Source organism: Rhododendron vialii, chromosome 2a (genome assembly GCF_030253575.1).
Source record: "Rhododendron vialii isolate Sample 1 chromosome 2a, ASM3025357v1".
In the NCBI taxonomy this organism is placed as follows: domain Eukaryota; kingdom Viridiplantae; phylum Streptophyta; class Magnoliopsida; order Ericales; family Ericaceae; genus Rhododendron; species Rhododendron vialii.
In genome coordinates, this window is record NC_080558.1 from 34,100,106 (window position 1) to 34,114,144 (window position 14,039).

At 37.4% G+C, this 14,039-nt stretch overlaps 1 protein-coding gene across 2 annotated transcripts; it reads left to right on the plus strand.

Moving 5' to 3' along the window:
• Positions 1 to 196: 196 nt before the first annotated feature.
• LOC131312739 (UDP-arabinose 4-epimerase 1) lies at positions 197 to 11,010 on the plus strand. 2 transcript variants are annotated; one of them, XM_058340684.1, is made up of 12 exons: positions 388 to 404; positions 534 to 625; positions 2,237 to 2,406; positions 2,931 to 3,055; positions 6,537 to 6,650; positions 6,762 to 6,869; positions 6,974 to 7,065; positions 7,555 to 7,696; positions 7,872 to 7,966; positions 8,730 to 8,859; positions 9,658 to 9,802; positions 10,746 to 11,010. In XM_058340684.1, exons 3-12 carry the CDS (start codon positions 2,346 to 2,348, stop codon positions 10,961 to 10,963), a joined length of 1,230 nt encoding a protein of 409 aa, XP_058196667.1. In that variant the 5' UTR covers positions 388 to 404; positions 534 to 625; positions 2,237 to 2,345; the 3' UTR covers positions 10,964 to 11,010. The 2 variants fall into 2 exon arrangements, with proteins under 2 accessions (XP_058196675.1, XP_058196667.1); XM_058340692.1 differs by lacking the exon at positions 534 to 625 and having other exon boundaries at positions 197 to 404.
• Positions 11,011 to 14,039: the final 3,029 nt, after the last annotated feature.

Genomic DNA, 14,039 nt, shown 5'->3' on the forward strand with positions numbered 1-14,039 from the left:
TACCCTCCTCTTTTCTTAACAATTTGCACTCCAAAAGAGTGGAGATAATAAAAATGTGAGTGTGACAATCCCTCCCCAAGAAATATCCCAAAAGACACGACACCTTTTTGCCATTTTGAGGAGGCATATCTATCGTGGGTCATAAGGCCCAAACAAACCTTCAAAAAGAGAGAAACGAGGAAATGAAAGGTGGTGTGCGCTGCTCCAATCGCCTGTCCCTTCGCATGACAAAACAAGGGGAGGGGAGACAAGTCTTCGCGTACATATACAAACTATACCAGTTAATATCTCTCTCTCTCTCTCTCTCTCTCTCTCCTACATGTTCAAAGGGACGTACTCAAGAAGACCAGAGGTGCTTCGGTCCAATACCATTTCTCTCTCTCCACGCTCTTCCCTCGTCTTCTGTACGCCCTCTCTCTCTCTCTCTCTCTCTCTCCATTTTAAAATCGTCATCGTGGGTCGTGTCAAAATTTTAAATATTTCCATCTGTGGTGATCATGTTAAATAATCGTGACTTTTCCTTGGCCTTGTAGCTGGTTTACAGATCTTGTTATTGTTAATACATAGGAATAGGAATAAGAAGCTATACGTTTGCACAGATTTGATGTTTTATATGGGGAGCCAGGTATAGCTTTTGCAAAGACTTTATTCAGATACACTTGTTTTATTTGTAAAGTTTGACCCTTTTTTGTGCAATTTGAGATGGGTATTTTTATTTGATTTTTGAAATTTGTTTCTGGTTTGCTCTTGAAAATAGATTCCGTTTCTCAATCCTACATTTGGATTTGGATTTATTCTCAACGTGAATTGGTAATTTTGATGGTGGTCCAAGGCTGTCCCTTTTCCCCCTTTTTTATTTTGTCTTACATGTTTGCCTCACAAAGAGATGATGTGCTAATTGAATTTCTTTGTTAATTGGGTCATTTTAGAGAGCTCAAATTTAGACTGGGTTATTTCAATACTTGTGTTCTCCCTTTGGGCTTTTCTGTTTGATCAAATTATTATGTGGGTGTATTTTTCTTGAAAATATGTTTTATATGCCAGGTAGAACGTTTGCAAAGATTTTATTCAGATACCCATTTTTTATTGGTAAAGTTTGACCCTTTTTTGTGCAATTTGAGTTGGGCTTTTGATGGTGTTTGTCGGTGGGTGTTTTTATTTGATTTTTGAATTTCTTTTGTTTTCTGATTTGCTCTTTAAAATGGATTTCGTTTCTCAATCCTACATTTGGACTTGGATTTATTCTCAAACTGAATGGTAATTTTGATGGTGGTCCAAAGGCCCTTTTTTCTGATTTGCTCTTTTTTCTGATTTGCCCTTTTTTCTTACATGCTCGCCTCACAAAGACATGATGTGCTAATTGAATTTCTTTGTAAAGTGGATCATTTTAGATAGCTAAAATTTAGATTGGGTTTTTTTAATTTGTATGCTTTACCGTGCTATGTTTCTCCTGTTTACTTATGTTTTCCCTTGTGGCTTTTCTATTTTATCACATTATTATGTGGGTGTATTTTTGTTGAAAATATGTTTTATGTGTGGTTTTGACCTAATTGTTTGCAATTCAAGTTTGGATTTTTGTGTGTGTTTTGTTGATGGTATTAGATTTTGGAATCTCATTGATTTCTTTTAGTTATGTGTGAATCTATTCAATGTCTGAATTGGATGTTTCAATTTTGGAGTTCTGGTGCTTGAAGATAAATTGCTTATTTGAATTATGATCCTTCAAAGGCCAAACCCTTTCTTTTTTCTTGATTTCTACTTCCGTCTTCCATTTTGGTGTTTACAAACAGACAATAGACTATATCAACAACTTTGTTAAATGGGTCATTTTAGATAGCTAAAACTTTGTTTGGGCATTTTCGATTTATCTCTTTCTTCGTATTATGTTGTGGTCTGTTTTTAGATGTTTCTATGCATCTGGAACACAAAAGCGGGTAATGTCTTTTTCAGGCGGTTGTTTGTTCGAGAAACAAAAGATTGTGTGTTTCAGTTTTCAAATTTTTGTATCTACATTTTACTTTTCTTGTGCACTTGGCTCCCTTTTTTGTTTTTTTTTTTTCCCCTCATCATTCCATGGATGTTGTAGTTTATTTTAGGGGTAATAAATTCTCTCCCACTGGACTTTAGCTTGACCTATTTGACTTAGTGCTTGGGGTATCATATGGTGGGAGTCATTGGCTCAAATGCAATCCTATGACTTTTGACGGATTACTCAAACTTTCTTACACTGCTGCAGATTAGACAAGTTGCACCTGCACCAGATTTGCGCCCTTAATTGACCACTGAGTGGCATGAGAGTTATTTAAAATTACATATTATCAGTGAAGACGGAGGAGATCTTCCCAATGCTAAATTTTAGCAGGACAAGGATGCAGCCACGGTCAACAAGATCTATGTCTTTAGGAGGTATGTGTTCCTTTCATTTTCTTTTTACTTTCATAGTCAATACTTTTTTCTCTGGTAGCGTTATTAAGTTTAATTTTAGAGAAATAAAAAAATATTTTTTGAATCTATTGAATTTATGGGTTGAAAGCAAGAGAGAGAATCTAGAAGTTTATTATCCTCCCTTCATCCTCTCTTTCTCAACATACATATCATTGTTGTATGTATGCATTTTAGTATTGGAATTTGGTCATTGCATAGTGTTTACTTTGTAGCTGCTGATTGCATGGCAGATTTTGTGTTCAGTTTTTATACGTATCTCAGTGATGTAAATTAACGTACTTCACTCGCTCAATCATTACTGAGTGTAATGGTTACAACTAATAATTAAGTTTCTGTAGCTGGAACTAGTACTTTGCTGCATATGTGCATTTCACCCATACAAATAAAAAAAAAAAACAAATTAGTTGAGTTTTATTGAAATCACGGATTAGATATAATCTTTTGCAGGACATTCTGTAAGTCTATTTGGCCTTTTCTTCTTGTAGGTATCGATTATGTGGACCCGAAGAAGAAGAGCAATGTTTTAGGAAAAATTCTCTTGGCTGCTGCCTTTACAGCATTATGCATTCTTATGCTCAAACAATCCCCAAGTTTTAACAGCCCAAGCCTAGTAATTCCCTGATCCCTCTATTTAAATTATAGCATCTTCACTGAGTTTCCTGCTGACACATGGTTGCTCTGTTTAGCCTCATGGTCGTGAAGTGAGATACTCATGCCAAACTTATTATTACAACTTTTTAAGTTCTCTTTCTTTCTTTTCTTTTTGTTATTTTGCTTCTTAGTCTGAACTAGACTTAAATATGCATAGAAAATGAGCTTCCTTTCCTGTATCCCTTAAGTGTCGTACGGTAAAACTTGTGATGCCTTATAATCAACTTGTACTGGGATGCCATGTTTGATGAAGTATCCTCATGACAACATCCTTTGAAATCCAAAAACTGTTAGATGGGTTGAAGCTTAGTTGCTAGAACCTCCTACTATGGGTGATGAATTTGCTTCTGAACCTCCATTCTGGAGTTTGGAGGAAGAAGGAGAACCTCGCTCCTTTGTCAAAACCTTGCTCCAACTAGGATGGAACGTCCCGACAATATGATCCCTAAGTAACAAAAGAAAATCTACAAAAAAAAAAAAGAGGACCGTTTCTTTTTTTCTTTTTCTTTTTTTTGTGGAAAATTTAACAAATACCATAACAACGTTTTCTCGCCAAGAAAGAGACTGAAAAGGAGGACATTAAATGGTGGAATAAAGAGGAGTCAGAGTGGTTAGAGGGGCAAAAGTTAAAAGTTATAGAGGTTTTTGGCATTATTAATGGAGCAAGGCCAAGTGGTTTGTTTTCAGAGTACTGCGTAGGGACAAGGCGAAAATGGAGATTGGAAGAATCACTTAGCTAGAACGAAATATCTTGGAGGCAATTGTCGAGGGCATTGTGGTTAACAGAACGTGATCGGAATAGTCTGTTCTTTCAATGGAGGGCTAATGCTCGTTTCAGGATTAATCACATAGAGCATATCAGTATTGATAGCAGGATGGTTGCGGACGAGCAATCTCCGAGATTGTATTACTGAGCTTTATCACAATTTATTTTCAGGTCAAGAGGGGGGTTGGAGAATGAGATGGTTTGGATTTCGTGCCTGTTTTTGTTGAGGATATAGATTGTTCGGAGAGGCATTTTACAGAGAAGAGGTTGTTAGTGAACTGAAGGAGTTAAATCGTGATAATGCTTTTGGTCCAGATGGGTCGAAGATGAATTTATTCCAAAGCTACTAGGAGGTGGTTAGGAGGAAGTGTGAGACATGACGAATCAATTTCATGCTACTAGGAGGAAGTGTGAGGCATGATGACTGCTACTTTTAAAAGGAGTTTCAATTCCTCTTTTGTACCATTGATCAAAAGCACCTTGTGGAGCATCCTGTTCTATTTTATGCCCATTTGTAGCCTTTCCGTGTCGGTCCTAAGTTTAAGATAATCCCTTTGGGTGATGATGTTGGGGAGGAGTTCAAGCATCATTTTGTAAATTGGGATGCAGAGTGAAGGTCATTTGGGATGGGGGTTGTTTTAGGAGGTTGGTGCCTTCAACTTAATGGTTGCTAAACCAAAAGGTTTTCGTGAAGTCCAGAAAGCCTGAGGTTGGTTAACAGAAAAAGGGTCCTGAGCACGAGAAATTGGTGGAGAGCAAGTTGAAGAACTGAATGTTAAAAGATTGGGCTTTCTTGTCTACGGAGTTCTTTTTTTGATCAAGGATCCTAGCTCAAAGTCATCATACTACTTATTTTCAGTTCATTGTGCAACCCAATTGAAAATCACACAAAGGTAAAAGAAACGGTTTCATAACCTTTAACCAAATCTAATGGTTAACAAGCCAACAGAATTGATGTAAACCAACTTATTAGAGGTGTGGGGAATTTCCTGTCGAAAAGAACGGTTTCATAACTTTTAACCAAATCTATTGGTTAACAATCCAATAGAATTGATTTTAACATTAATTTTGTTGGTTTGTTCACCTTTGCATTAAAACCAACTTATCATAATTGTGGGAATGTCTAGTATCTAGCATAGCGGTGTAGCCAAATTACAATGATCTAAGTTAAATTGCATTATTCACTGTATGCAAAGTGTATAAATTTGAAAGATTTTACAGAACAAATGCTTTGCGAAGGAAATAGCAAACAATTTATGTGAATCCCTCGTTAAAATCTTAGATTAACCGAGTAATAAATACCATGAATGACTCATGACTCAGCCCATACTGTGGCTCAACCTTCTTAAACTCTAATAATGTGCAATTACGGCTTCTCGGCTTATGACTCATCTCCTGCTAATGTTCACACAAGGTCTGCAATTGTTGAACTTTTGGAGTTCATTACTCCCATTTTTTGTCAATCATATCAACACTGTCAGCTATGGTGCTGATTTTGTGAGTGTACTGGAATCTCTCCTGAAAAATCAAATCAAGAGAAGTATTCGAATCAATCCTCGCCAATACCCAGTTTGACCACGGGACCTTGAAAACATGACTGTGGTACTTGGAACCATGTAGATGATCTGCTTTTCATTATTCGTAGTGATAAATGTATCTCATGCTCATAATATTTTCCCCTTCATTTTGACTGCAAGGGAATGAAATTTTTGAGACTAAGTTAAAGTGGCTATCATAAGGCTTAAATTTTTTATTTTATTTTATGGACTCTCAACCATCACCTATGAAGCACCAGTACGCCAGAAACAATGGCGTACACGTACCTGGTACGGGTACGGGCTGGGTACGCCGGAAACGCACCGGGTACGCCGGAAACGAACCGGGTACGTTCGTATGTTTAGGGTACGGCATGGGTACGTGAAATACTTTGATGGGTACGCAAAGAAGAAGAAGAAGCAGATGAAGAAGAAGAAAGATCGAAGAAGAAGAAAGATCGAAGAAGAAGAAGAAGAAGAGAGAGAAAGGGAGAAACCTGTTGATCCACTGCTACTGCGAGAGAGAGACGTCGGACGGAGAAGAGAGACGATGATCGATGGCGACGGCGAGACGATGATCGATGGCGACGAGAGAGAGAGACGTCCGACGACGATGATGATCGACGGCCAGAGAGTCAGAGAGAGTCGACGGTGAGGGAGTCGACGGCGAGAGAGTCCACGGCGACGTCGGCGAGAGAGTCAGAGACGATGTGGGACAGTGGGAAGTTGTGAGCCCTAGGTTTATACGTATATTTAAAGGGTTATTACACTCCAGTCCTTATACCTTATCATATGCAACAATATGGTCCCTAAATATATAAAAGTTTGCACTTCGACCCTTGGTCTCTTTTAAATTTGTATTTTATTAAGAAATATATAAATTTTTTATAACTAATATAATGATGTGATTATACATGAGCTATACATTATACATAAAAACTCAAGCGTATTAAAATTATAAAAAATAATAATAAATAAATATGCCGTACCCATACCCTACTTTTTTGGATTTTGCCGTTTCCCGTACCCGTACCCGTACCCGTACCACGTACCGGTACCCGTGCTCCATAGACCATCACGGACCTTTCTTGTAATTTCAAATCTGAGATTTGTTGTTTTCTCATAGTTTTCCATTACAGTTCTCCCGACGCGAGCCAGGAGTTACTCATGTCTTAGTAACTGGAGGTGCTGGATATATTGGTTCACATGCTGCGCTCCGACTTCTTAAGGATTCTCACCGAGTAACTATAGTGGTATGGTGGTACCTCTCTCTCTGAAAATATGTATATGCTCTTTGCTAGCATCTCAGCCTTTGATTGAGATGGATTTGAGATTTTCAAAGAAAAAAATTCTTTGTATGACAGGACAATCTGTCTCGTGGAAACATTGGCGCAGTCAAGGTTCTACAAGAACTATTTCCAGAGCCTGGACGGCTTCAGTTTATTTATGCTGATTTGGGGGATCCAGAAGCTGTATCCTAGTTATTCCTCTTTTAACAATGCATATTTTTTGTGTTTATTGCTTGGAAACCATTTAGCATTCGTTGTGTATCTTGGTTCCTTAATTGCCGTTTCAGGTCAAAAAAATATTCTCAGAAAATGCTTTTGATGCTGTGATGCATTTTGCAGCTGTCGCATATGTCGGAGAAAGCACCCTTGATCCTCTAAAGTAAGTGTTGTGTGCTCCAGGGCTGTTCAAATGTTTGTTGAATTTGCATGGACTTTTTGAATGTGGCAATTACTAGTGAAGCTTTGAGTTCCTCAGAGATATTAAACTTCTACTATTTTCAGGTGCAAGTTTTTAAGTTTCTATATTAACTTTGTCAAAATCTGCTTTCAGTCCATTGGGTTAATAAAACCTTTGAACCCTGCAAATCTGGAAATTTTTTATTATCTGGTTGATATATTGATTGAACAATTCACCCTAACAACCTTAAACTGGAAAACAAAGTACTAATCTGGGGTTACGAAAAAAGAGAGTTACCTTCCCGCTACAATCATGAGTTTAGCATTCAGTGGAAGAATCATATTGAAGTACTTAGGATTATTATGGATTATCTTTTCACTTTGTTGAAGATCAGAATCTGACCTATTTAAGTAGTTGAAATTGTTTGGAGCATGGAAACTTCAACAAGTTAACCTTCTTGTGTTTATCCAGGTACTATCACAACATTACATCAAATACCTTGGTAGTATTAGAGGCAATGGCAGCACATGGTGTCAGTATATTGATATATTCTAGCACATGTGCAACATATGGAGAGCCTGAACAGATGCCAATTACAGAAGAAACTCCACAGGTGAAGATTCTAAAAACTGTTTGTGTTTGTGTTTTCTACAAATTTGACTTAGTCTGTGCTTGGGGGAGTAGAGTTGGACCAGTTGGCATGGTACTGTTTTTTTTTAGTCAATTTGTTAATAGGTTGTTGGGATGTACTGAAAATTTACTGATATCTGACTGTTGCATTGATGTAGCTCCCCATTAATCCATATGGAAAAGCCAAGAAGATGGCAGAAGATATTATCCTTGATTTCCATAAGAACTCTGACATGGCTGTCATGATTTTAAGGTAGGTGTTTGAGCATGTACTACATCTCAGATTTGTTTTATCATGTTCTGTTATATGTTAATTGGCCATCTTATTTCTATCCAGGTCTGTCTTCTGTTATGGCTAGATTGTCTCACAAGTGTGTTTCTGTCTTGTATTAGTCATGTCCCTGTCTCAGTGCAAGTATTAACTGGAAATGTTTGTGTGTTTGAACAAATGTTTGCTGTGAAAAGCTTGTGTGAGAGTGGTTGATCTTGTGCCACATACCAGTCTTATTGCAATTATTTTCGTTCTGAATCAGTATATTTATTTACAGGGAGAACTTTTGTACCTTCGATGATTAAGTGGGTTAGCTGAATTCTCTACACAAACATGTGTCTGTTTCAAGATGAAAGATAGGAAAATCATGAAACAGTAAAGAAAAAGACTTAAGGGTGAGGGTTGAGCGGGACACTGTAGGATTATTGATTTGAGATTGATTGGATTTACAGGGTTCATTGACCTTGTGGTTCTGCCACACTTTGATGCCTTCCCCTTCCTTTTTCCATCTGTTTTTCCGCTGGGTCTCTGGAGCTGTTACTTTTTTTTTTTTCCTCCCGATGTAGTCTACATGGGACCTTTCCCTTTATAAAGTTCGATAATGGAGTCCCTCTATAACCAGAAAGGTCACACCTGACAGGGATACATATTCTTGTTTCTTTGTTTTGGCGTCGTCTTATTCAGAAGAAGAGTAATTGCACCCAAGATAGTTTTGGACTCATTTTCTGTTTCTGAATAATTTCAGATACTTCAATGTGATTGGTTCAGATCCAGAGGGAAGATTAGGAGAAGCTCCCAGACCGGAGTTGCGAGAGCATGGACGGATATCAGGTGCTTGTTTTGATGCAGCTCGTGGGATTATTCCTGGGCTTAAGGTATGATAATTTCTCATGCTTTTTTTTCCCCTTCCTGCTGCATATAATCTGGTGTACGCTGTACCATTGTCTTTAACAAGGAATTAGATATGTTGGCTGGGTTTGAACAATGATAGATCAAATAGAAAGATGAATTTCTTCGGGGAATTTAGTTGAAAGGAGGAAAAATTACAAGATGACAAACTTTTCATATTCCTTGTCTTCAGTTTTCTTTCTTGTTCATCCTTTTTGTTTGTCTACATCGAATAGAGTTTTAAAAAAACTGGAGATAGCGCTGATTCTAAAATCGACAGAAATTTTGTTTGGTGAAGATATCCCGTAAATGTTTTAAGAAAGCTAGTTGGAGCGAAGTACTGTTGTAAAATGGAAAACCCATATTATTCAGCTTTCTAAGAGAGTACAATTATTGCTAAAATGCTTGGGCTTTCCAAGATTCCACAACTTCTTTTGATTCACTTTAGTTAAAAAGGGAAAGGCAGAAATGAAACTTCACAGAATTGGGTCGACAACATCTCAAAATGGACCAACAATTTAGGGGCAGCCAAAATTGAAAAAAGTGAACAAAATATTTGAGACGGAGTCACAGAGGGAGTAAGTCAATGACGTAACCAACATGTATATTTACTAACTTCCTTGAGGTGGTAGAACTATACAATATCCATTTTTTTTTTTATGAAGAAGCAAAAACGATGATGTACATCCAGTGAAATCTCTCTGCTCTTCTATATGTCTCAACAACAGTTATAATGCAATACTCGGACTTGGCTAATCTTTTTTTTTTTTTTTGGTTCCATGCAGGTAACAGGAACGGACTACAAGACTACGGATGGCACTTGCATACGGGACTACATTGATGTTACTGATCTGGTTGATGCTCACGTGAAAGCACTTGAGAAGGCAAAGCCTGGAAATGTTGGGATTTACAATGTCGGAACCGGAAGAGGTAATGTGTTTAGGCTTACCTATGAAGCATAGAAAATTCGAGGACACGCATATCTCAAGTTAGACAGGGGAGGGGGCCAATTCATAGTTTTGAAAAGCTTTTTTTTTTCTTATTTTTGTGTGTGTGTGTGGAGGACTGGGGGAATTATTGTATTTAGGAAAGAAATGGTAATAACTGGAAGTTTTAACCTGATAATGAACAATTGAAATTAAGAACTGCAAGTTGTATTAGTCTTGGTTGTTTTTCAGAAACAATATTTCACTTGAATAACTACATATTTTGAAAAAGATTTTTTTTTTTTTTTGGACAGGATATTTTGGGAAAGATATACATGCATTTTTTGGCACGTCCCTTGAAGTGTCCATTTTTTTTTTTTAATTCGAATGTTACTTGTCGTTTATCTATACCCTTGCACATGTTTGTGTGTGTATTAGGGCTTCGTAGCATCTCGCTTATTTACAAAGGAAGGAGCGTAATTTAATTTTTCATCTCCATGAAGATCTTTATTTTCTTCCAATAGAAGCAGTTTTTGGAAATACATAGGTCCCACAAGCACAAACATAAAGAACAAATAGAATTACAGGTTAACATGCTCTAGCTAATATGTAGGTACCGCGTAGTGTCTCGGTTCTTTCTTCTTTTTTTTCCTACCTATCATTCCTTAGGTCAGGAGAGGAAGGGCTTCTCAGGGCTCGAACCCCTGACCTAATAAGTCACAATTTACTTGTTCGAACTCTGGGCTATCTACTTCTCTCGCCGTGGCTTGATTAACCAGCCCTAGAGTTTATTTAAAAGAAATTTAAAGATCCAATACTTAAGCTAATACATATCGTTAATTTGTTTTATTAAATTCACTGATTTTGGCCTGAAAAAAATTGCTATACATTGGATATCCTTTCAAAAATTGTTTCACACTAGTTATTTTGGGTCTCTGTTATCACAGGAAGATCAGTGAACGAGTTTGTGGAGGCATGTAAGAAGGCCACAGGGGTTGATATCAAAGTTGATTTCCTACCCCGCCGACCCGGTGACTATGCCGAGGTCTTCAGCGATCCGACAAAGATCCTGCGCGAACTCAACTGGACTGCACAACACACTGATCTTCAAAAGAGTTTGCAGGTCGCGTGGAGGTGGCAGAAGTTGCATCGGAACGGATATTGAACCACTGTACCCATGGCGTTGTATTAAATCATTTATCGCTCTCCTTGTGGAACATGAACAACACAAAAATCGCAGACTCCTCGCCAAGCATGCTTTAGCCCCCACCATTCTATCACTCTCTCATAGAAGGTAGGGGTTTTTGAGGTGAAGGGATTAGTATAATTCTTTGCACATTTTCTATTTACTTCTATACATGGGGTAGAGTTGTAGAAAGCAGCCATTTGTTATTAGTATTTACTTGAAACAGGACCAAGTTGTTCAATAATATTGCCAGCCAGGTATAGCATTTTTGTTGCTGATCTCTCTCTCCTCGGCTTCTCTCTCTTTCATTTATACCTCTATTTTTTTTTTTTTTTATGTAACCTTGTGGAAAACGCTTTCTTCTGTACCTCTCCAGTTTTATGTTGTAACCTTCTCGGCGAGTTCAAGCAGCAGGCTAAAACACAGTCATTGCCCCAAAATTTTAAAGTTAGTTGTTAGAGCTCAATTTTTCTTTGGAAGCATAAGAATTCCACGATATCAAAGCAAGTACTGAGTGCTAATAATAAGCACATAACGCATCATCCTTGTTGGACCTAATCATTCGATTCCATCAGAAACCATCACCGTATCCATTCCTGTGATCTGTTTTTTACTTTGGCTTGAAATCAGATCGAGGACGGAGTTCCAAGTTCTGGTCCAAGACGGAGGATCGTTTCTGTCGTCCATGGAGAGCCGTCACACGTCGAATTCTCAGTCTTTGTATCTGTTGAGTATAGTTACAGGTTGCCCCCTATAATAATTACTCCCTCCGTCCCTTTTTTAGAGTCCAGTATTTCATTTTGGGCTGTCCCTTAATAAGTGTTCATTTTGTAAAGTTAGTGGATAAAAGTTAGTGTATTGTCTATTTTGTCCCTAAAAGTAGATTCCATTTTGAAAAGTTAATGAGTAAAAGTGTAATGATGATGGGTAAGTAGTGAAAGTGGAGGAAAAAGTTGATATGAAAAGTATAATGATGATGTCTTTTTAATAAGTTGGAATTACGAAGCAGGACATTTAAAAAGGGATGGAGGGAGTACTTAATTCTCTAAAAAGTTTATTCTTAACTCCCTTCGTATTCCAAAAGTTCAGACGTATCTCAAACAGTCAAACTTATCCTTCATGTATCCGAAATTGACAACATTTTTATTTAAGTATATGATATTTTTTTGCCTCATCCGATATGTATCAGGGCATTTCGATAAACTCGTTTCGGAGTATCCCTGCTTTGTAGCTTGGGCTTCGAGGTCTTGACTCTGTGAGCCGTGGAGCTCTGGCTTGATATGGTGGACTTTCAAGCATATGCTTGTGCTCCTTATTTGTTAAATATGTTTCGTTAATGTATAATTTTATTTTAGGAAACACCAGAAGCATATATTAATAATACATAGGGGTGATAAATTGAACTCAAACTCATTAATCAACCCAAATACACCCACTAGAAAATGAACTCAACCCAACCAATTTATTAGTTGGGTTAAAATGGGTCCAACTCATCTAACTCGTTCATGAATTGGGTCTCAATTGGGTCAACTTAAATAACCTAATAGGCCATAGACATGACCCACCACATGGAAGGAGGAAAGAACCACCACAGAATCTACTTCTCTCATACTGTATATCGACCACCTCTCTCTCTTTCTTTCTTTTTTTTTTATCAGTTTTTCTCTTTTCATCAGGAGAAACAAACCCACCTCGCACCCCCCCAAAAAAAAAAAAAAATTCACAAACCGCACAAATTGGAAACTCCTCAATTAAACTGATCCCGCTCAAATTAATTCCGCTAAAAATATTCCCATTGTCTCTCTATCTCATATTTAAAAAACTAATACTGCTTCCGTCCCATAATGTTTGTCCGGTCCGTAAAACGAGAACGTAAAAATAATAGTACAATTTTTTGGAAGAAAAATTTCAGGTAGACCTCAGTTCGGAGCTGGATTGTAAGTCTTTTTTTTCTTCCCTTCAAAAAGTAAACGATGGTAAACACAGAGACCTCAGTTCAGAGCTGGAGCTAGGGTTTGAATTTTGCAAAAGTATTTGTTATTGGATTTAGGCCGAGTCATACTTGTCTTCCGAGATGTGGCTCTTAGCTTATTTAGTTGTATACCCTTGGCTTACAGGGATGTCTGGGGTTCGAGTTCCATAGAGGTCGAACCGTTAACTTTCTAAGTCCGTCACCCACTGATGTATACAATATAGTACAATATTGAAAAAAAATATAACTACTTTATCTTAGGGGTTTTTTTTCTCTCAAAAAGATTTCAGTTTGGCCTTCAGGTTTTTTGGGTCTCTAAATACGTTGCCTTAAACTGAATGTTGTTAATTTGTTATAGATGTGCTGGGTTTGGATGATTTGTTGTGGTGATGAATGACCAGTAACACCATATTTGAATTTTAGTCATTTTAATGTACAGGGGTCATATGGTCATTTCAGTGTACATGGGTATTCTAGTCATTTTAATGTACAAGGGTAATATGGTCATTCTAGTGTACATGCGTATTTTAGTCATTTTAAATTTTAATTTATATGTAATTGGGTTAATGGACAAGTCGGGTTTGATTTTAAATAAATTGGTCGGGTTAGGTATGAGTAACTGAACTCATAAATAATTGAGTTTTAAATGGGTCATGACCCATTAAAGACCCAACCCACATACAACTTATTCAATTTGGCCCAAACCCGCCCATTTAATACCAAACTGAAATAATCAAACAACAATACAACTTGCAAAGCTATAGCTCAACTGCTCAGGATCAAACAAAATCCTTTGCCAAACCTGCCAGCACATGGGCTTCTTGAACAAAGGCCCAACTAACCTTAGTAATACAGACATTATAAAACAAATTACATAAAGCACTAATGTTTTCTAACATAGCATCCAAGAGCCATTCGGATGTGTTGCCTTTCACAAGATCACGGACCAAGAGCGAAGAATCGGTATGATTTTAACTTGGAGAAAATTGTTTTGAAAACACCAAGAGACAGCTTCATAGCATGCCCTGTATTCCGTTAATGCATTAACATACCGAAACATTTTGTTGAGATTAGCAAAAGATT

Bases quoted from the DNA above. Each gene is read 5' to 3' on its own strand.
- LOC131312739 (XM_058340692.1), top strand. From the start codon at position 2,346: ATGCTAAATTTTAGCAGGACAAGGATGCAGCCACGGTCAACAAGATCT. The intron at 2,407-2,930 runs GTATGTGTTCCT...TTCTTCTTGTAG, and splicing joins AAGATCTATGTCTTTAGGAG to GTATCGATTATGTGGACCCG. The intron at 9,803-10,745 runs GTAATGTGTTTA...CTGTTATCACAG, and splicing joins CAATGTCGGAACCGGAAGAG to GAAGATCAGTGAACGAGTTT.